This window comes from Myotis myotis, unplaced genomic scaffold (assembly GCF_014108235.1).
Source record: "Myotis myotis isolate mMyoMyo1 unplaced genomic scaffold, mMyoMyo1.p scaffold_m19_p_19, whole genome shotgun sequence".
NCBI classification, from domain to species: domain Eukaryota; kingdom Metazoa; phylum Chordata; class Mammalia; order Chiroptera; family Vespertilionidae; genus Myotis; species Myotis myotis.
Window position 1 is genome coordinate 19,795,210 of NW_023416323.1, and position 23,876 is coordinate 19,819,085.

Consider the following 23,876-nt stretch of genomic DNA (forward strand, 5'->3'; position numbering starts at 1 on the left):
GAGGGTTAAAATTTCAACATGAATTTTGGGGGACACATTCAGTTCATAACACTGTGTAATTCCAAAATGCCCGTATTATACCACCTTGCTGCTCTGCCACCAGGAGTGTGACATTTTTGGAGCAGTATTAGCCAGAATTCCAAACACAAAACAAAACACTATGCAGGGGCAGGGGAGAGCAATCCTTTGGTCTTAAAGCAGGAAGAGACTAGTAGAGTCCACCCAGTTCTTTTTATAGGCCTCTCTGAAAAGTGTTTCCTTACATGACTTTTTCTCTTTCATTTCTCTTAATCTGTCCAGGTCAAATCTTAGTCTCATCCCTTGGAGGATAGCCCACAGCCTTCACTCTGGGGGAGGCCACTTCAGGATCTGGGATTATGAAGAAGTTTTTCAGTAGAAACCAAAAAGAAGAGATGGACATCCAGGGCCTGCCTGGGACCCCATCCTACTGTGTCCCTATAGGTGGGGCAGAGTCTTAGACAGAGCAAAGAGGAGGAGAGAGCTACTGGGATGGTGCACAGGGGAAATGTACACAGCATCCCTCTCTGTAGAGGGTGCATCCTTCTTGGAGCCATTTACACTAAGGACCCATGAATATGTGGGGATGTGTTTCGGGAGTGGGTTTGTGTGTTGTGGAAATGATGATGATATAAATTAGAATGCTGTGGTTGCAAGTAACAGAAACTGAGTTCTGGCTGTCTTTGAACAAAATGTGAGTTATTTTAATATATATATATATAATATATATATATATATTAGAGGCCCGATGCACGAAATTCATGCAAGGGGCTTGGCCTTCGCAACCCCTGCTGCCTCATGGCCCAGGCCCTGCCCCGCCCTCCTCCACTGGTTGTTCCAGAAAGTCGTTCCAGAAGTTCATTCTGCCATCTGGTGTGATTAGCATATTAACTCTTTATTATATAGGATATATGATTCACATAATCAAGGCAAGGCTACAAGATCAGGCTTGAAAAATTGGGTTGTTGGGACCAAGTGTCTCCAAGAAAGAGGAAATACAACAACTACTATTCTATTCATGGGAGACTGCCACCAGTACTCTTCATATCCTTTAGTTGACATTCCATATCCTAGGAAGGTCATACATTTGTTTGTGATGCCCAAATTCTAGAGGCTAAGATACTGAACCAGGCAGGATTTAGGCCTCTGGCTTCTGTAGTTAGAGGAAAAGCACTGCTTTCCACCAAGATCTCTCACACTCTGGGGAATGACTTCCACATAGGAAGGTAAGTGGATACTGAACACAGCCCCCCAAACCTGCCTACCAAATCCAGCATTACCAATGCCAGTGCCAAGTATTGGCCTACTCCTCTTCTGATTTTTCATTTCTGTTTTGCTATTCACCATGGGTACTTGAGATAAAAGTGTGAGTTTTGTGTTCCTCAATGACAATTTTTTGCACAAATATTTGTCTTGCCTAAAAATCATACCCAAATAAAAAAATGGCACGTTTCGAGTTAATACCTTCTCTATGTAGAGTCAGTTCATCTTGGATGGTCAGGAGAGAGAGCACAGGGCAATGCCAAAGACAGAGGTTCCATTAAATCTAGCAGTGAATAATTACCTATTGTCAAAATAGGAGGAAGAACAGAAAGTGAAGCTAAACAAAAATATCTCTGTGGTAAAATCCCCTGGGCAATTACCTGCTGACCAGAACACCCTCATACAGATAGAATAACCTGAGAAGAACAAATAGCTTAGGATAAAAGCCTTCAATTTGCTTGTTGATATTCCTGTTTTTCATGGCTGGGATTTTCTCTTCAGTCATTTCCATGTTTTGCAATACGGTAGAAGTTTTTTGATGATTCAAGACTAAGTATTCTATCATGCTAGATGCAGTGTACTATACACTGTTATTCTCGCCAAGCATGATTCCAAGAATCTAGAATTGCCAGAGATCAGCTGAAATATTTGGTTTCCACCCTGAGCTCATTAAGGATTTTGTTTCACCTTGTTTCAGAAGAGCCATGCTTACAGGCTTTGGAGATAAAGTCCCCAAAGAAATTGCAATTGAAAAAAAAAATGCTTTTCTATAAAAGAGGGTTAATGAATAATAATATCACCTACCTTCCCACCTTAATATCCTTTTTTCCTTTGGTCTTTTACTTTCTCCCCTAGGACATTGCTATCTTGCCAATTTTTTTTTTTTTTTCTGTCAAGCATTTATTTTATTCTTTATTCTTCATTGAACCCTTCCCTAGAGTGTTTATTTGTCAGGAATTAATTCTATTGCAAAAGATTGAAGCCCAATTTAAAATAGTTTAAAGAAAAGGTATTGGCTCACACAGTAAAAGGGATTTTGCTGATGCGATTAAATTAAAGATTTTAAGATGGGGAAATTATTCTGGATTACCTGGATAATTTAAATAAACCGCAAATGCTCTCTTATATCCATTTTAAGAGTAGGATTGGCTCTTTCCGCTATTACCTGAGTCCTGATCTATCACTTCAGGGAGAGCTTGCCAGTCCTGCACTTTCCCGGGGTGGAAAGGCTGCAGTGGGGTTAAGGATAAGGCTCCTTGGGCGTACCTTCTCCCATGCCTCTACATTTACCTTTCCGGCACCTTTCCTTCCTCAGAAAAGCATGGACATACTTCTTGTATAAAACATTCCGTCTGACTGGGAGTAACCTTAACTCCTCTGCTAGCAAGCATATGTGTTAAAAGATCAATACAGAGTCTTTTTCCTTTAGACTCAGTATGGCACATCTTCTCAATCTAAGTTCTGTACTATCCACCTTCTTACCCTACTTATCCTCTATAGGGGGGGGTCTGCAGCACCCTGGTGGAGTCCTATCCGTCCTGAGTGTGGGGGTTCTCAATGGGGAGGGGGGCTTACCTAGGGGAATCTGTTTGGCCTGTTTGGGCATCAGATGCCTGGCTGAGGCCACAGAGCAAGATCCAGAGGCAAGCTGAGCCTTTATTTTATAGTCAGAGGTAAACAAGGTAGTGGTTACCATAGTTACACTGTTCTTGTGAGTTTCACTTGTTTTGACCATAGTTACACTGTTCTTGTGAGTTTCACTTGTTTTGACCATAGTTACACTGTTCTTGTGAGTTTCACTTGTTTGGGCCACTTCCTGCACCTCCCTCAGCCAATTAGCTTCCCAGATAAGATCTAGCCAGCATCATTAAGGCCAAGCCTAATTATGCTAAGAGGACTGTGACCTCTAAGCTGGGACTTGTTTGTGACTTTGCCAACAGGTCAGTCTGAGGCTTAACCCTATAGCAGCGCCTCACACCTGCCCCCTTTTTAAAAAAATCATCATCTCTCTTCACTTCCTTCTCTCCTGGCAGACAGTGTAGTCCAATCTACATTTCAATTCTAGCTCTGCCTTTTGATAGCTGTGTGACAATGAACTAGGAACTTAACCTTCCTGATCCTTAATTTTCTTACCCATTACGTAGGGGTGAAGATACCTACCTTGGTTCTCTGATGAGAACTAGATGAGAGAATATCTGGAATGTATCTGGTGCAGAGTTGGCACTCAATCAGTACTCTTCATGGTGGTCATTTCTACCCTCCAGCCTTCTCACCAGTACATTGGTCCCATTCACCCAACAGAGTTCACAGGAAATGCAAGATAGGAAACCACAAATTTAATGGGAAACTCTGGCTTCTCATTCACTCCAAGATGACAACATTTTTCACGTATTTGCCTACATGGCCTTATTCTTCCAGTTAGGCATGCTTAGTATTCTAGGTGTACCATTATTAAAGTAATTCAATTTTTTGTTAAAATAATCAAATACGCCAGTGGGGCTAAAAGAAACAAAGCATAACCACAAGTAAGCCCCTGACCCCGGCGTGTAGAAGGTGAAGGGGCTCTTAGCAGAGATGGCGTGCTGGATGTCCCGGAGCACAGGGGACAGGTCAGAGCTGGCGTAAGTAGAGGCTGCGTTGAAAACATTCTTTTGCGCAAGGATATAGTCCTGGCCATACTCCTCCTGCACGTCAGGGGTGAGGTGGTCCAGGATGTCTTTCTCCAGCTTTTCCTGCATTTCACTCGTGCCTGTGATATCTGAGATGCCAGAGGAAAGGGAGGCTCAGATGCTGTAGGGCCAGAACAGGTATGGCCGACCCCTAACGGGAAGCGGGCCCTTGTGAATTGGCTTCTGTTGAGAAGGACCAGCATTCCCAAACACCTTTTCAAATATGTACTTTATAATATTTATTATATATTTTTTTTTACAGAAAACTGCACAGATGACAGGGTTTTCACAAACTGAATAGCCCATATAACCAGCAACCAGATCAAGTAAAGGACAAACCACCCTATCTGGTTTGGCTCAATGGATAGAGCGTCAGCCTGCAGACTGAAGAGTCCCATGTCCAATTCTAGTCAAGGGCACATGCCTGGGTTTCGGGCTCGATCCCCAGTAGGAGGCATGTAGGAGGCAGCCAATCAATGATTCTCTCTCTCATCATTGATGTTTCAATCTCTCTCTCCCTCTCTCTTTCTCTCTCTGAAATAAATAAAGTTATATTAATAAAAAAGAGAAAAGGACAAACCTTCCTCAAGCCCCCACTCTCAGCCCTCTTCCCAGGAGCCACTGTCCCAATGAACAGAATAGAGTACTTGGCTTTGGACATTATATAAGTGGAATCAATTATATAAGGAGAGGTTCATCCATGATACTATGTGGTCATTCTCATAGCTGCATAATTTCCCATTGTATATACATGCCATAAATTGCTTATATCCAGTATATTGTGATGGATATCTGAGCTGTTTTCAATTTGAAGCGCTTAGAAATTGTGCTGTCACAAATAGTTCAGTACATACCTTTTCATGACTATTGTATACAACATATACTATAATGTACAGACCTGGCCAGTTAACTAAGTGGTTAGAGCATCAGCCTGTACATCAAACGGTCTCAGGTTCGATTCCCAGTCAAGGGCAATTACCTCTATTGCAGGTTCCCCAGCCCTGGCAGGGACCCATTGGGGAGGCAACCAATCAATTTGTTTCTCTCCCCCCCCCCCCCCCCCGCCCCCTCCTCCCTCTCTTTTATCCTCTCTTCCACTATCTCTAGAAATCAAAGGAAAAAATATCCTCAGGTGAGGATTTTTTAAAAAAAATAAAAAATATATAATGTACACACTATAATATGTATTACATATAAAATATGTATATAGCTCTGGCCAGTTTGACTCAGTGGTTGGAGCATTGGCCCGTGGACTTAAGGGTTGCAGGTTCAATTCCAGGCCAAGGGCAGGTACCTCAGTTGCAGGTTTGATCCCTGGCCCCTGTGGGGGCTCATGTGGGAGGCAGCCAATTGATGTTTCTCTTTCTCTCCCTAAGGATCAATGGAAAAAATAACCTTGGGTAAGGAGGTTGATATATATATGCTTGTAAAGTTAATCTCCTGAGGCAACCTATAGTTTTTGTGTATCTTTCTACATTTCCCCCTTGTTCATACAAACATCTTCTATACTAATAAAAGGGTAGTATGCTAATTAGACCGGACGTATTCCGGGTGACCCTCCCGACGTCCTTCCTGACAAAGCCGGGCCCTGGTGCCTGTGGCTGTGGCCGGCCCAGAAGCTGCCTTCGGTCCTGGGCGAAGCCTCCACCATGGACCTGTCCCGGGACCTGCGGGAGCAGAGCGCTCGCTGGCTGCCTGTGCGTGAGGGGCCGCCCTGCCAGCCAGGAGAAGGGGCAGGCGGGCGAGCTGGTGGCGGCCTGGAGGTCGCTGCACCAGAGGTTCGGCGGGAGGAGAGGGCAGGCAATCGTGCTTGCCTCGCGCCGGCCCGGCCTGGGCACTGCATCCCCGGAGCCCTGGAGCGCTCCGCCATGTTCGCTGCTTAGGAAGAAAGGGCTCTGCTCCAGGTGCGGCCCGGACCGCCGGCGAAGAAGCCACTGGGCTGACCAGCCTCCGCCATGGACCTGTTCGGGGACCGCAGGAGCCGCGCCCTCGCCGACTGCCGGTAAGTGAGGGGCCGCCCTGCCAGCGAGGAGAAGGGGGCAGGCGGGCGGCCTGGAGGGAGGCCGCGGGCCTGCGGACGTCCGCGGGAGGAGAGGGCGGGCAAGGGCGCTGGCCTCGGGCCGGCCCCGGCGTGCGCACTGCAGCCCCGAAGCCCTGGCGCGCTCCGCCATGTCCGCTGCGTAGGAAGAAAGGGCCCTGCTCGCATCGCGGCCTCTGTATGCGGCCGCTCCGCGTCAGCCCAGCGCAGAACCTGAGCAGGTGGTGCGGCCTCGGGCCTCTACCCGCAGCCCTCAGGCCTGAGTCTGAATCGCTTTTCCTGGAGCGACGTCCCCCCCCCCCCCCCCCCCGCGCGTGTGTACAATCAGGGTTTTGTTTTGATTTGTTTTTACCCCAGAGATTGAAGGAATCGCCAGTTATCTTTCTCTGGTTGATAGTAGTTTCCCGAGTCCCCAGAAGTCTCCCCTGACGGGGGGTGGGGGGGTGGGGGGGGTGTTAGTTCCTGCAGGCTGGGGTTTGATCCCCACACATTACCCATTCGCCTAGGAGACCAGTGCCTTTGTTATTGCTGTGTGTCCGGGTTTTAATTGGACAGATACCCAGTGGTCCCGGGCGCCAGCTTAGCAAAATCTTGCAGGAGGAGAATTCTGTCTGGGTTTCCCCAAATTCCCTCAGCCCCTACTCACCCCTCTGTAAAGGCACAGAACGAGTGAGGGCCCTTAAATAAAAATCAGAGTCTCCAGCAACTGATCCAGTGGGCCTCTCTCATCACAGTCATTTGGACTGGATGGCATTTGAGTATTTATCTAGGCACCATGACAGAGAAACACAAGCTCCAGTCATGATCCCCTTAAGTAATTCACAATCTTATTGGAGCGAGTGGATGATGAAAGCGCAGTAATGACATCAGAATGTAAGGCAACAATACAGAGAGGGACAGAGGCAATTGCTAGGGTGATTTTCCAACAATTAGTACAAAGAGTATGTGCTGTGAATTAAATTAAAAAACATATGTGTGGAAGTAGCTGCTTCATGAGTATGGCATCCTTTCCTATTTTAAAGGAAGCTGTGTTCCATGTGAACTGTGTACTATGATATTTGAGGCACAGAACACGGGAGGCCCTAAGTGTACTATGCTTTGATATTTGAGGCATTCTTTATTGTTCAATGTGATTTATTTCTGTATGCCCAGTTTTGTAATAGTTAAATTATTAGAATAATACATCTTGCTATAAAATATTACTAGAAAATCAAATGATCAGGTGACATTTATTGTTATTTTCTATAAATGAACACCATCTCTGCTATGCTAAAGTGATAGGTATTATAGAAATATTCAGATATGGAGACCTACAGGCTTGATTACAAGTGAGGTTTACTATCACAACCCAAATTTATTGCTTTAAAAAAAAGCAGGGAGCCAACTAGAAACTGAACGAAATATAAGCCCTTGAAGGGCAAATGTAAATTGGATAAGCTTTGCTATTACAAGAGCGAATTCAGAGGCAAGAAAGAATTCAGAGGCAAGAATGAGAGGCAGATTGCATCCACTCTAAATTGCTGCTAAAGAAAAAGAATGGTATACTATGAAAATACTTAATACAGATTGTAAAGAGATTTGTTCAAAGAGGATTTCCTAGAGTAGGTGGTATTTCAGTTAATTTTTTTAAATGTGAAGAGGTTAGCTAGATAACAAAAATGTGTAGAGGTCCCGGATTGGAGAGGGTGCAGGCCAAGCTGAGGGACCGCCCCCGTTGTGCATGAATTTCGTGCATCGGGCCTCTAGTATAAATGCAAAAGGCTTTGAGTGAATTCTGTTTTACCAGGAATAAACAAAAAACAAAAAGGAATTTGTTTTCATGTTTGTTTGCTTGTTTTTGCTTAGTAATAAATCACAAATCTGCCTTCTGATCAATGGCTATAGATTGAAACCAGAGCAGCAAAATTTTCCACATCTCTATCAAAGTCCTTCCTAGGTTTCACCATTTTAGGCTGCTCTGCCATAAATTGCCTTGCATATTATATCCTTTTGTATTTCAGCATTTACTTCTGTAGATTACAGTCCCCAAAGTGTGGTCCCCGGTCAGAAGGCACATGCATTTTGAATTTTAATTGCTACTGCTAGATATTTTTCCAGAAAGATTGCAGCAATTCATGCTCCCTCCTGCAAAGTATGTGATTGCCCGGGGATTGCTGTGGGGATGAGCCTTTGTTTTCAAGCTTGGTTGACTCCCCAGTATCAGGACTGTGTGGGGAGCCTCACTCTGAAATGTAAGCCAGTGAAATCCAATTACACTCATGGGAATGTAAACGGAGTTTCAATTGCTCATTTCTTTTTATGAAGGCACACACAGTATTTAAAGAAATGATTACCCTGACAATTATTCTGGAGGTTTCTGAGTCATGAAAAACATGTTTGTGTGAACTATTGTTCCTCCAACTACCTCCCCCCAGTCTCTGCTTTCACAGGCTAGGGCAGCGGTTCTCAACCTGTGGGTCGCGACCCCTTTGGGGGTCGAACGATCCTTTCACAGGGATCACCTAAGACCATCCTGCATATCAGATATTTACATTACAATTCGTAACAGTAGCAACATTACAGTTATGAAGTAGCAACGAAAATAATTTTATGGTTGGGTCACAACATGAGGAACCGTATTTAAAGGGCCAGAAGGTTGAAAACCACTGGTAGGGGATTCCTTTCCCTTTCTACTTTCTTTTTAAATACCTCATGGGCTTTCTAACCACTCTTGTGGGTACTCTATTTTGATTCCCCAAAGCTCTCTTTATTGGTGTCAAAGCCACCAGCCCTTTATCAATCTTCATCTGCCACTTTTGACACCCACTCACCCATCCCCTGCCACTTTGGGCTACACACAATGAAATGGTTAAAACTATCTGGATCCAAAACCCATCTCTGCCTCATATGGCCTCATATCAGCTCTGTGGCTTGGGAAATTCCTTAAATTCTCTGAGTCTCAGTTTTCTCCCTATAAAATGTGATCATTACAATGCTTGCTTCATAGAATTAAGTGAAATTGTGCATGCCAACTGCTTAAAACCGGCTAAGCATGCAATATGTTTTAGCTGTTTTTATTGCAGGACACTAAAAAAAAAATTGGTGTGTCTCCTTGAATGTCTTCAGAAGCTCCTTGTGTCCCTAAGATTCTTATTCTTGCCCTGTCCCCTCCTTCAGGCATTATTCTTCACCTTGAGTCCTCAGCCCTCCATTGTCTAGCCTCCTGCCTTCAGAGAACCCATCAAATATCAGCTTTAAACTGAGGGCAGTCCAGTAGGAAAGAAAGATTCCAGCACTACACCTAAGGATCTGGTTTCAAGTTCCCCACCTTCATGGTGTGCCACACACCCATACTGGGTGTATATTACCCACCTCACTTCAGTGTCCTCACCTGGAGAATTAGGTCAATTAAACCTGTCCCTCAGAACTGTGATGCAGACTAAGACATACAAGACTTATATGGGAAGGGTGAGGCTATAAATTGAAACAATATTTTAGAAAACAGTTTGGTATTAGCCAGTAAAGATGGAGATAATTGAACTCTGTGATCTGGTCATTCCACTCCTGGGCATGTGTCGTAGGAAAAAATCATGTACACATACACCACAGTACATGTGACAGAAGGTTCATGGAAGAATTCTTCATAATTGTCCAAAGTGACCCAAATATCCCATCAACTATAGAAAAATTGTGGCATATTCACAGGATACTATATAGCAATGAAAATGAATGAACCACAGCTACACACAACTTAGATGGACTGTGGAAACAACATTGAGTGAAAGAAGCCAGACACAACAGAATATAAACATGCTGATTCCTTTCAAAGTTCCGGAATGAGTATAGCCAAACGTTGTTGTTTGGGGATGCATGTACGGATATATCATTGTAAAGAAAAACAACAAAAAAATTACAAAAAGTCAGAGAGTGGGCATGTTTTGGGAATGGGAGAAGGCTATGACCGGAGAGGATCATATAGGGGCTTCTGGGGGCTGGAAATGTTTTATTTTTTTATCTGGATGTTTAAGGACATGAGTTTTTATAATAAATTGTTGAACTATGTGTGTATGATATATGTATCAATTAAAAAATGAGTAAGATCAACAACATCAGGAAAGAATATGTAGAACGTGCCTACTTTCTGAGAACAGCTCCCCCAAAATGTTAGCCATAACAATTTCGGGGAATCCTTGAAACTGTAGCTTAACTGGAGGCTTTCTCTCTGTGTTGGAAGTTTCCTTTGTCTGTGTCACCAAACCCTCATCCCTCCTGTCAGGTTCAAAGTCAAATTTCATCATTTACCCCTTACACTTGCTGTCAGTCAACTTTCTTCTCTTGGTGTCATGTCTTCTATACCAGTCTCTCAGTCTGTCACATTTGGCATTAGCTTTGACCCATTCATTTCTCCTCTCCACCCAGGGAGTCCCCAGCGTGGAAAATCCTTTCAATCCTTATCTTTCTTACATTCATACAGCCCTGATCTACTCTTTCACCGTGGGTGGCCCAGGCTTCTTTCTCTCCCATCTCCCTCCCAAAAGAGGCCTTTCACTCAGTCATGATCCTCCTGGTTAACATTAAAACCTCTGGGTTTGTTCTTTAGTAAGTTAGCAATCCTTCCCATTTTATGGTCTTTTATTAGACGGGCTTTTTAAAGATTAAATGTTTGATGCCTCAGAACTAAGCACTGAGCCTTGGGGGTGGTCTGCATCTGCCCAGAGTTCAGAAATTCTGGAAGGAGAGAGGGGAGGATGGCCGTCTCCTCCCAGGGTAGAAAACAAGTGGGTCAGAGGGGAGGAGGTGGTGTTTATAAAATACATGACATCAAAACGTAATTCCTTCGTGGAAGAATGCAGGGGAGCAACCATAGATTGGAAAAAAGAACCTAGCACTTGCCCCTCTATTCTTAAAAGAGGCCCATCCATCCCAGCCTCTTTAGGTGACTTCTGAGGCATTCAGTCTGAGCAGAACAGAGGACCTTTAGCATCCTTCCCAGGATGAACATTGTAGGTCTCTTAGGCTCAGATACCTACCTGTTTTAAAGCCTCCAGGCTGGATGGTAGAGACTTTCACTTCCCATTTGGAAAGCTCTTGTCTCATGACTGCCGAAAACATGGTCAGAGCTGCCTTGGATGAGCCATAGGCCGCCATCTTGAACAGTGGAACCCCTCCTATGGAAATAATGGAAGAAAAAAATAATCAAGGCTGATGTTTTCATTTTATGATCCACTAAGTATTATCTGCCATGGGACCGGGGAGGGAGTAGAAAGGGGAAGAAGGAAGTTTTGGGGGATGATGGACGTGCTCACTATCTTGATTGTGTGGTGATGGTTTCTTGAGTACATACATATGTCTAAATTTATCAAATTGTGTACTTTAAATATGAGCAGTTTATTGTATATCAATTATATCTCAATTTTAATTTTTTTTTTTAAAGTAACCACCTTGCTTCAAGAGACCATAGACATTTTCAGCAAATGCCAGAGATGACTTCATGGGTATTTTGCTCTGCCTGTAATCCTTAGGACATTTACACAACTAGCTAGGGTTGGGAGGAGGATCTTACCTTTCCATGCTTCCCGGTTTCACCAGTTTTCCCAGCCTTGGTGATTCTCACCAAACCAAACATGAGACTAGTTTTGCACATGTGCTTGTCTTTGTTCTCTTAGCTTTAGAATTTTGCAAGTAATTTCTTTCAGTTGGACATACTTTATCTATGGAAGAACATCTTCCTATCCCTGAGCTGTCTTGCCTGAATCCTACCTCTATCCAAAAGTTAGTTTTCAGCAGGAGCATTTGAGACTACAAAATATGTCGCATGCCATATCTAACATTTATTAAGGATCATTTATTAAGGGATACTTAAGTCATTCCCTTAAGTCTGTAGTTGGTAGAACAAACTCTTGTTTCTAAATAGGCTTTCAGCTCCTTCCTGGGCCCCCACAAAACACTGAACTCATTTCTTCATATAGGGAAAGCATGAGTGCAATGACTGTGACCTGGTTTCTTAAATGGCAGTCTTAGTAAAGACATTGGCCATTCCCAGTCACTTAATGAAACCATACTTCAAATTAAACTATCTAGCCTTAATCTGAAAAAATTCACACAATGCACTTTAAAATATGAGATGGTAAAATGTATGAAACCAAATATACACATGAGTATAAGTAAAACTGGAAAAAAAATGAATAAAATTGGCGGATATGCTGGTTATAATATTGCACTACTAGAGGCCCAGTGCATGAAATTCGTGCACTGGAGGTGGGGGGCTGTTCCTCAACCTGGCCTGCGCCCTCTGGCAGTCTGGGATGGGGAGCAGACCTAAACCAGCAGCAGACATCCCTCTCATAGTCCAGGACCCCTCACTCCTTACCGCCCACCTGCTCGCTGCTCCTTCCCACTCAGCTCGCTGCTCTTTAGTGCTGCTGTGGAGGCGGGAGAGGCTCCTGCCACTACCGCTGTACTTGCCAGCTGTGAGCCCAGCTTCTGGCTGAGCGCACTGACCACCAGGGGGCAGCTCCTGCATTGAGCGTCTGCCCCCTGGTGGTCAGTGTGCATCACAGTGACCAGTTGTCTGGTCGTTCCGCCATAGTGGTCACTTAGGCTTTTATTATATAGATAATTTTGCAAAATTTTACCATTAGAGCAGTGGTTCTCAACTTTCTGGCCCTTTAAATACAGTTCCTCATGTTGTGACCCAACCATAAAATTATTTTCGTTGCTACTTCATAACTGTAATGTTGCTACTGTTATGAATCGTAATGTAAATATCTGATATGCAGGATGGTCTTAGGCAACCCCTGTGAAAGGGTCATTCAACCGCCAAAGGGGTCGCGACCCACAGGTTGAGAACCACTGCATTAGAGGAGCCTGGGTAAATGGTACATAAGATCTCTTATACTCTTCCTTACAACTTCAGAAAGTGTACAATGATCTCAATAAAAAAAAAAAGAGCATAGTGTCTGTACCCCCATCTTCATTGCAGCATTATTTACAAAGCCAAGACATGGAAACAACCAAAGTATTCATCAACAGATAAGTGGATAAAGAAAATGTGGTTTAATATATGCAAAGGAATATTATGTAGTCATTAAACAAAAAGGAAATCCTGTCATTTGCAACAACAGAGAAAGACAAATACTATATGACCTCACTCATGTGGAATCTAAAAAAAACAAACTCATAGATACAGAGAACAAATTGATGGTTTCCAGAGGTGGGTAGTGGGAGGTGGGCAAAACGGGTGAAGGTGGTCAAGAGTTATAAACTTCCAGTTATAACATACATAAAATTTGGGGATGTAATATACAGTACGTCCTTACTAACATCATTGAAAGGTCTGCAAGTTTAAGGAAAAGAGGTATAATGAAACTAATTTTACTATAGGCTAATTGACGTGAACATGAGTTAAGTCCCTACAGCATCTTACCACCATTATAATGAAACTAGTTGAATGGAACAACATTATTCAAGGGCCTGCTGTACTGCATGGTAACCATAGTTAATACTGTATTGTATACTTAAAGGGTGCTGAAAATTAAGCTTTAAAATGTTCTCATCACAAGAAAAAAATTTATAATTGTGTGAGGTGATGGTTGCTAGCTAATCTAATTGTGGTAATCATTTTATAATATATACATATATCAAATAATTATGTTGTACACTTTAATACAATGTTACATGTGAATAATACCTCAATAAAATGTGGGGTTGGGGTGGGGAAGAGCATAGGCATTGAAGTAGAAAAACTTAGAATAATGAATGTTAGTTATCATTATTTTTCTTACATTATTATTAAAACTTTGGTCTGGCCGAAACCGGTTTGGCTCAGTGGATGGAGCGTCGGCCTGCGGACTGAAAGGTCCCAGGTTCGATTCCGGTCAAGGGCATGTACCTGGGTTGCGGGCACATCCCCAGTGGGAGATGTGCAGGAGGCGGCTGATCGATGTTTCTCTCTCGTCGATGTTTCTAACTCTCTCTCTCTCTCCCTTCCTCTCTGTAAAAAATCAATAAAATATATTAAAAAAAAACAAACAACTTTGGTCTGGCTCATATAATTTCCTTTTGGGAAAAACACAGGCATATCTCAGCGATATTGTGGGTTTGATTCCAGAACCCCACAATAAAGCAAGTATTTCAGTAAAATGGGTCATATTTTTTGCTGGCAGAGAGTCTTGCTTTAAATTTGTAAAAAACACATCTGGCCCTGCTGGTGTGGCTCAGTTGGTTGGGCCTCATTCCACACACCAGAAGATTGCTAGTTCTATTCCTGGTTAGGGCACATACCTGGGTTTTGGGTTTAATCCCCAGCTGGCTCGCTCTCTCCCTCCCTCCCTGTCTCCCTTCCTCCATTCCTCTCTCTATATGTGTCCTCAGGTGAGAATTAAAAAATAAATTTGTTTGCAGCCTTGGCAGATGTTTCTAAAGCTCTAGCATTGTTACCAGACCCCATTACCAGATGGGCCTAGGCCAGGAGCAGGTCTGCCTAGGGCCTACCAGTAGTGTGTGGGTTATTGACTATTCAGGAAAGAATACCATTCCAGGTGATTTTTGAAAGTATATTTATTAAAACTGGAGACAGTGAAACAAAGGCAGGGCTTAAGGTAGAAGAAGCAACACGAGAGAGGAAGTCAGAGAAAAGGTTCAGAGGTAAGCCTGGGTTGAGCTGCTACTGCCAACTGCTCCCCTGGTTGCAAGTCTTGTGGGGCTCCTTAGAGTTTGGGAGAAAAAAAGCAAAGATACAAGGCATGGGCATGCTCTAGCAAGAGCACACTGTGGATCCTTTGTCTTGAGGCTTTGTTATCTTTCCTTGGTGACTGGAATCCTAGGGGAGGTCTCGTGAGAGGGTCTTTTTGTCTTCTTAATTTTCTTTCCCATCACCATTTATCCCCTCTATTCCCTCTTCCGCTTCCACCCACCCCTCAGGAGAGGGTCTTAACCGAATATTCATTAGCTTTTCTGATGTGTCCTTCAATATGTTGATTCATCGAGACAAGTGTATAAAGGAACGAGGGTTATTTTCTGGTTAGTTTTGTTTGTAAAGAACATTATTGAAAAGGGACTGGGACCCTGGCCGGTCTGCCCAGGGACAGTCTGGAAAGTGTAAACCATTTGCTCCTAAGTGTCCTTGGTTAGGGAAGATAAAACCTTGTGATTGATTAGCTGGCTGTAAATTGCTCAAATTGTTTGGCCTTGTCTAATTATTTTGGCTCAGTTTCCCTTACTCTCAGCTTGTCCAAGGAGGCTTATCTTATCTTTTAAAATTTCAAATAAGCCAGGTTTTCATTTTTTGGCCTCCCGTGCCAAACTTTAATGCAAATTTTTAGTTTTATTTACCAAAATGTTAGGAGACCTCATGACCTTTGTACATCCAAAGATCTACCTGGGAGCTAGGTAATTCTCCCTCCTCAAGCATGTCTGAAAGGGAGTATTTTTTTAACTTTTTGTTTGGAAATAATTATAGATTCACAGGAAGTTGCAAAGAAAATGTACCTGATAGTCCTGTTTACCCCTAACCCAGCTTCCTCTAATGATAGTGTCTTGCATAACTATAGTATGATATCAAAACCATGTAACTGACATTGGTACAATGCACAGAGCTTACTCAGTTTTCACCATTTATCTCTGTGCTCATTTATGTCTGTGTTTATAGTTCTGTGCAATTTGTTGTTGTTAATCCTCACTCGAGGATATTTTTTTTAATATATTTTTATTGATTTTTTACAGAGAGGAAGGGAGAGAGATAGAGAGCTAGAAACATCAGTGAGAGAGAGACATTGATCAGCTGCCTCCTGCACACCCCCCACTGGGGATGTGCTCTGTAACCAAGGTACATGCCCTTGACTGGAATCAAACCTGGGACCCTTCAGTCCGCAGGCCGACGCTCTATCCACTGAGCCAAACCACTTAGGGCAAGGATATTTTTTCCATTGATTTTTTTAGTTTTTAGAAAGGGAGGGAAGGGAAGAGAGAGAGAGAGAGAAACAGAAACATCAATCAGTTACCTCCCATATGGGCCCTGACCAGGAATTGAACCTCCAACCTTTTGATGCACTGGACAATGCTCCAACCAACTGAGCCATCCCTCCAGGGCAATGTTCTGTTTTTTTAATTATAGCCATTCTAGTGGGTGTGAAATGTGATCTCATTGTAGTTTTGATTTCCTGTTTTTAAGTAGCCCTCCTGGTGATTCTAATGCAAAAGCTGCCTACGGATAGTAGCATTTACTTAGGAACTATTATACAGAGTGTCCCCAAAAATGTATACACACTTGAACAGCTGATAGCTCAATTTTGAAAATGAAATGTTATTTTAATAAACACTGCCTTTATAATTATTCAAAGTGTGCGTATACATTTTTGGGGGACGCTCCATAGAAATGTAGAATCTTAGCCCTACCCTCTTCAGACCAACCAGTCAAAATCTTCATTTTAACAAAGATCCCCAGGTGATCACTACACACATTCGTATTTGAGAAGCTTTGATGTAAGAGACGGGCAACCCTATATTGCTAACACCTCCTAATCATTCTTTAAGCACTAAAAGTTAGGGTCTGTGATTTTTTTGCCCCGTTTACCTGGTATGTCCTTGTTTGATAGTCTGGAAAAGTGAGAGGAACACAGAACTTATAGTAAAACAAATAGACCAGGTTCCAATCCTGACTCCAGCATTTACCCGCTGGATAATCCCAGACTAGAGTGTACTTGAAATAGAGAAGGAATTAATACCTGCATCCTGCAAACCTTGGGATTAAGTGACTTTGGGACCGCAAGTGTCTAATACAATTTAGCGCAGAGGTAGTTTACTCAATTTTGTTCTCTCTTCCTCTTACCCTACACTAGCCCTGGCTTTTGTATGAGAGTTTCAGCAAAGCAACTCTCAGCTTTGGCTTCCTCTCACATCACCGAGCAGCTGAGGGACTGGCTGAATGATTTGCCAGATCAGTGATTTCCTTAAAGCAGCCAGCTCAGCAAGAAAACATCCACGAATGACCCCGCAATCAACTTCTCTGCACTAAGACCAGGCTCAAAGCTGGAACCATGAACTCTGCCAGATACCTATAATACACAGACGTGTAACAATCTCTAAGGCTATTTATTTTGGTGTAATTTTCATACATTTTAACCAGTAAATGTGCTAAGTAAGCACTCAGAATCCATAATGCATTTATATCTACAGCCAAGATCAGAGGTTCTCAACTGGGGGTGATTTTTCGTGATCCCTTCCTACCAGTGTGGCAATCTCTGAAGATTTGTCAGTGCTGAGGGTGGGTGCTACTTACATCTGGTGCAGTGGTTCTCAACCTTCTTAATGCCACAACCCTTTAATACAGTTCCTCATGTTGTGGTGACCCCCAATTTCATTGTTACAAATTGAACATAATTAAAGCATAGTGATTAATCACAAAAACAATATGTAATCATATATGTGTTTTCCGATGGTCTTAGGCTACCCCTGTAAAAGTGTCGATTGACCCCCAAAGGGGTCATGACTACAAGTTGGGAACCGCTGATCTAGTGGGTTACCACATCCTACAGTGCATCATATGGCCTTTCCCCGGGGAAAATTAGCCTCTCCCAAAATCAATAATGCTGAGGTTGTGAAACACTGCCCTAGACTCCTAAACTCAGGTGCTGGGTCACACTCATTAATAGGTAATAAAATAGATACATAAACAAATGAGGTGACCTACTCTAGATCATCCAGCTAATAATAGAGGAGCAGGATTCAAACCACAACTGGCTCAAAAGCCCTGAGGCCCGAATTGTTTTATAAGGCTTGTTTTCAAACATTCTTGTTCAAGTCCAGCTTACAACTGCATGTACATACACAAGTTTTACTCTGCAACTTCTTAAGAAGCAAACAGGCCAGAAAAAGCTTTTATTTTATTTATTTTATTTTATTTATTGTTTTTCTTTTTAAATCCTTACCCGATGATATTTTTCCATTGATTTCAGAGACAGTGTAAGAGAGAGGGAAAGACAGAGAGAAACAGCCATGTGAGAGAAACTCATTGATTAGTTGCCTCTTGCATGTGCCCTGATGATGGCCCCGCCGGGGAGGAGTCTGCAATTAAGGTACATGCCCTTGATCAGAATCAAACCCTGAACCCTTCATTCCACAGGCTGACACTCTATCCACCAAGCCAAACTGGCTGGGGCCAGAAAAAGCTTTTAGACCTCTCAAACATAAAGATTTTTCAAGTGCCCTTTGTACAATCAGTCTAACAATTACCTCCCAATTCCTTTCCTCCTTGGTTAAATATTTAGCTAACTGCTTTGCCAGGATTTGGGTCAAAGAGCTATTTATTTATGTGGTAAGGATGGTAAACATGATTATAAGATATAAAATTCTACCAGAGAAGGCATGGTCAAATCTAAAAGTAGTAAGTTGTTAGGGCTAATGTGTGACAGGGAACGGCAGGACTAACAGCAACTCATTGTCACTGTTAGGGGTGGTGATGCAGCAGCTGGCAGGATAAAAAGCCACAGACGCACACATAGCCAGCCTCTTCCCCATTGTCATGGTGGATGGCTTTTGGACCTCTAATTCACTACATGCCAGGTATGGCTGATGCTTAAACCCCTGTCATTTCATCTCATCTCACCATAACCCTAAGAAGAAGCAATTATTAGCCCCATGGTAAAATGAAGAAGCTGCAGCTCAGGCGTTCAGGACTTTGTCCTAGGTCACTCAGGTGTCAGTGGTAAAGATAGGTTCACAACCTGGACAGTTTCTCTCCACTTTGCTCGGCTGGCTTCCTCTCCCTTTTGAAACTGATTCTAACTGTATAGTTACATGACCTCTCTCTCTTTCTGTTTCAAGGTCCTTCCTGTAGGAATGGGAAATGTGGGAGAGAAGGATATATTCATAATGTGGTTGACTTTTCAGAAAAGAATTTAAAGAAGCAACGTTTCTTCCCTGCCCCAATTCTTATAAGACTGAGGCGGGAGTGTCAGAGTCAAGGAGTAACTGGAAGATGGAGGAAGGGGCCATGAGCCAAGGAATGCAGGAGGCTTCTAGAAGCTAGAAAAGTCAATGTAATTGATTCTCCCTTAGAGACTCCAGAAGGAATGCAGCCCTGCTGACACCTTGATTCTAGCCCAGTGAGACCTCTCACCTTCAGAACTGTAAGAGAAATTTGTATTAGTTAGCCATTAAATTTGTGGTTATCTGTCATAGCAACAGTAGTAAAGTAATACACTTTGGTTGATGGTGCATCTGTGCTTTCTCCATGCCTTCTATCAGCACCCCATCCTCCAAAAATAAAAATAAAAGTAAATAAAACAACTGTGGGAACTGACCTTAATATCCATCATGGGCTTCCATACAGGGACTCACTCTGCCCCAGGCCTTCCAAGCACTCCTAGATAACATCTTTTATCACACTTACGTGATCTGACACAAAGGGCATTGTTATGAACGTGAGATTATTAAAGTTGATTAAAGTTGTGGACTATCTGTTCTTGGACATGGAGAGAAATGAGTCATCAAATGTCTCACTCTGACCCAATTGTATGGGAGATTTCAAAATGAAGAGAACGATCTTATGGAAAACAATAGTAGGCAGCCAACTGAGAATGGTACTCTGAAGTACCAACAGAATGAAGACATTTGCCTACTCATCTTACAGGGAACAAAAGAGGATGCTGAGTTCAGGGAGGATTGAAAGTAGGTTACCTGTAATGCTGACATTAACTGTTTGCAGAATTTTCTGTTCAGATCTAGGGAGCTTGTGCATTGGCTATGCCAGTGTGAAAATATGCAACAACCTTAAATTCCTATTAATGAATAGATGAGTTAGAAGGTACGTTAGAGCTTGTACATAAAAAGGTTTTAAAGGAGATAAAGGTTTCCTTGTTTTAAGGTCAACAGTAAACATACAGTTTGACTGATCATGACCCAGCCCTGCATGAGCATGTCCTGCTTTCTTGTTAGCCCACAAAGAATGCAGCGAGCCACGTCTTGCACTGCACAGCCTTGTGGGGAAAGGCCAACTCACCTGCCATGCTGCTGATGTTCACCAGCCTCCCCTTGGATTTCCTAAGAAGAGGCAAAAATGCCTTCGTGACTTCCACAGCCCCGAAGAAGTTCACGTCCATGCATCGTTTGTAGTGGATCATAGGAATGAGCTCCCCATCAGCGGGTAAGCCAAGGATCCCAGCATTGTTGACCACAGCCCACAGTCCTGAGAACAGAAAGGAACAGCACTGAGGTTGGGCCAGACTAGAGAGCAGGACAATTTTTAACACTTTAAGTTCTAGAGTCAAAAGGGCCTCTTTGAGATTAAGGACAGATCACTGACACTCTCCAAACTCAGTCTCTTTCAGTACCTACAACCACCTGCCCTGAGGGGTTATGTGGGGAGTAAATCTGTGAAATATCAAGCAATATTTTTGGAGGCATTTTCTTTTGCTTCAGAACACTTCCCTACATCCATGCAGCTCGATAAGAGTCTACCTCATGCTTCTCCCTCCAAGGAATGTGTAGAGACAGTATGGTATCTTTAGTACAATGCAGGATGGCATAGGAGCCTGTCTGCCCTTTTCCTTAGACAAGAAGATCTCCTCGTCCCAGGAAACAGGGAAACTAGAGAACAAGTGCCAAGAGCTAAGAAGACTGCAAAGGCCCTGAGCCCTATTTTCCCCAACCAGCCTGATCCCCTTGATAAGAATCACCAGAAGGCCCTAGCTGGTTTGGCTTAGTGCCATGGTTGGCAAACCGCAGCTCTCAAGCCACATGCAGCTCTTTGGCCCCTTGAGTGTGGCTCTTCCACAAAACACCATGTGCGGGTGCGCACATACAGTGTGATTGAAACTTCGTGGCCCATGTGCAGAAGTCAGTATTTTGTGAAGAGCCACACTGAAGGGGCCAAAGAGCCGCATGTGGCTTGCGAGCCGTGGTTTGCCGAGCCGCAGTTTGCTGACCACTGGAAGATAGAGCATCAGCCCTCAGACTGAAGGGTCTCAGGTTCAATTCCGGTCAAGGGCATGTACCTCAGTTGCAGGCTCGATCCCTGGCCCCAACCCAGGGCTAGTATGGGAGGCAACCAATCAATGTGTCTCTTTTACATTGATTCTTCCTCTATCTCTCCCCTTCCCTTCCACTCTCTCTGAAAATCAATGGAGAAAATATCCTCCAGTGAGGATTAACAACACACACACACACACACACACACACACACACACACACACACACAAGGAAACAAGAAGAAAAGAAAAAGAATCACTAGAAGGGCTTATTCAAATATATTGCTGGTCCACCCCTCTAGAGAATCTGATTTGGGATGTCTGGAGACCTGAGAATCTGCATGTCCAACAAGTTCCCAGGCAACGCTGATGCTGTCCTGGACCACTTGGAGAACCACTGTCCACAGCTAGTGGTTTTCAACCTTCACTGCACATTAGGCTCACCTGGGAGGCTTTTTAAAGCCCCAGTGCCCAGGCCACATCCCAACCAACTAGAACAGGACTCTTGGATGAGGGAGAGAGGGGACCTTTTAAATAGTAGTTAACATTTTCCCCCAGGTGATTCCAGTACACAAGCTTGGGAACCATTGCCATAAATAGTAGGAGAGAGGTAACTGAAAAACTCCAGATGTTTTGGGGGATGAGGGATCTGAAGCAGAGGTGAGTGGTCTGGGTCCTCTTTATCTGAGAGAAAAAGAGGTGGCAGGACCTAACGTATGTTTAGCTTGATGGACCTGAAACAGAATCTCTGAGTTCCCTAAGCCTTAGCATGCTTTAGAACAGTGGTTCTCAAGGTGTGGTCCAACATCAGCAGCATCTTATCAACTGGGCATTTGTAGACATGCCATTCTGGAACCCCACCTCAGACCTGCTGGATCAGAAACTGCCAATCAGAAATTGTTGAATCTGATACAGCCTGCCTTCCAGGCGATCCTGCAGCATGCTCAAGTGAGAGAACCTGCGTTATGTACAGGACACGAATGAGCCTCAACGCTGGCAGAGTGCAGAAATGGCAGGAGGCACCAAGCCTAGCATCTAGGAAGTTGGTACACGAGGACTGGATGGAGCATTGGACATCTCCACGGGGGCCAACATGAAGAATTGACAATCCAAGATGAAATGTCCCATCCCCAGGAATGTAGGTGCTACTACCCCAGGGAAATGAGATGAAGTTGAAAATGACAGAAATGCTTTTTGCCACATGTCAGAAAGATGGCTCAAAATAGAAATTGAGTTGAGTTACAGGAAATAAAGTTACATGTCTGCACACTTGAGTTGGTGACATTTCACACATCATCATGTTAGGAAAATCCAGAGAGAGGGTGCCTGGCATGTAGTAAGAGCTCAACAGCTATTAGGATGGTGAGGGGTGATGAGAATGCCTCCACTAGCATCCCCTCCCTCAGTGAGGGTTTTAATTCATTCAGCTTGTGGCACACCTTTAACCAGTCAACATGTAGACTCAGCTTGAGAATGCCCTTGAACAGGGCTCGGCAAACTTTTTATATAAAAGGCTAGATAGTAAATATTTTAGTGTTACAGGTCCTACTGTCTCAACTCTGCCATTATCAAGTGAGAAAAACCAGATTATATGTAAATGAGTGGGCATGGCTGGGTGCCAATAAAACGATGTATAGACATCGACATTTGAATTCCATATAATTTGTGTCGAAAAAATCCTTCCGATTTCTTTTAACTATTTATAAATGTTAAAAAAAAATCCTTAGCTCACAGACTATACAAAAACAGGTGGCAGAGCTACATAATAGACTTTAAATGACAAAGTTAAAGAAATAGAAAACAGATGAGTTATTGTCAGGGATTAAGGATGAGACTGTGACTCTAAAAGGGTTTAGCATGAGAGAGCCTGGTATTGATGAAACAGTTCTGTATCTTGATTGTGGTGATTTTAGCACAAGCCTACACATTATGATATTGCAGAACTACACACACACACACACACACACACACACTCTTGCGTGTATGGAATCTGAATAAACTCTATGGATTATATTAATGCCAATTTCCTAATTTTGCTATTGTACTATAGTTATGCAAGATGTTGCTACTGAGAGAGGCTTGGCAGAAGGTGCTTGGTATCTCCCTGTACTTTTTTTGTTTGCAACTTCCTGTGAATCTACAATTATTTCTAAATAAAATGCTAAACAAAACAACAACAACAAAAACCAAACAAACAGGTAGAGCCATAGTTTGACAACTCCTGTCATAGAATTTTAAGCTGGCCGTTATGCCCTTTATACCTATAGGGCTTTAAAATAACTAATATTCATTAATAATTAACCATATGCTAACACTAAGTTAATAATATGTTGTGTAGGAACACAGCACAGCTGCTAGCCCTCGTCCAGGAGCAGCAGTTTCCTGGTTTATCTATAGGTTCCAAAGGGTTCTTTAGCAAACATCCTTCTTTCTGATTTTAAACTCTCCTGTTTCACTGCTCCTTGTTCTCTTTGATTTGAGAGGCTGAATTTGAGAGAGACCTCGAGGAGAACAGGCAACGGTGTATTGGTAGTTCTGTCTCAGAAGAGGATTGCCCTCTAGAATGCTGGCTCCCAAACACCAGGGGCTCATACCTGGTAAAACGCACTCACCACACGCCTTCATCCCTGGACACTGGCATGGTATTTCTCCCTACTTTATTGTTCAATGTGGTCAGTACTGCTCCTCTGGCCTCATTAGAGGCCTCTGTATTGAATATCTCCTTGAATAAGACATCATGAAATCAAACTCATGAGAGGAACAAACTCAGCCTGGTAAGATAGCAAAAGACCAGGGCAGGAAAAGGTACCTTTCTATAAAATGATAGCACATTGCCAAGCTTGCTGAAAATGGATTCCTGATAACCAACAATCTCTTTTTCTCTCATCCTCTCATTTCTTAGATGTTTATTGAATATTTACTATATGACTGGGACTGCCCTTA

General features: G+C 43.2%; 1 protein-coding gene across 2 annotated transcripts in view; it reads right to left on the minus strand.

Moving 5' to 3' along the window:
- Positions 1 to 3,595: 3,595 nt before the first annotated feature.
- The window catches only part of HSD17B2 (hydroxysteroid 17-beta dehydrogenase 2), a 59,496-nt gene continuing 39,215 nt past the window's right edge, over positions 3,596 to 23,876 (minus strand). For both annotated transcript variants that reach the window (XM_036346821.1, XM_036346820.1), the window contains 3 exons: positions 19,967 to 20,152; positions 10,998 to 11,135; positions 3,596 to 4,039 (listed from right to left, as the gene is read on the minus strand). In XM_036346821.1, coding sequence (XP_036202714.1) covers positions 3,678 to 4,039; positions 10,998 to 11,135; positions 19,967 to 20,152 — 686 coding nt within the window. In that variant the 3' untranslated portion in view covers positions 3,596 to 3,677. The remainder of the gene's footprint in view (positions 4,040 to 10,997; positions 11,136 to 19,966; positions 20,153 to 23,876) is intronic.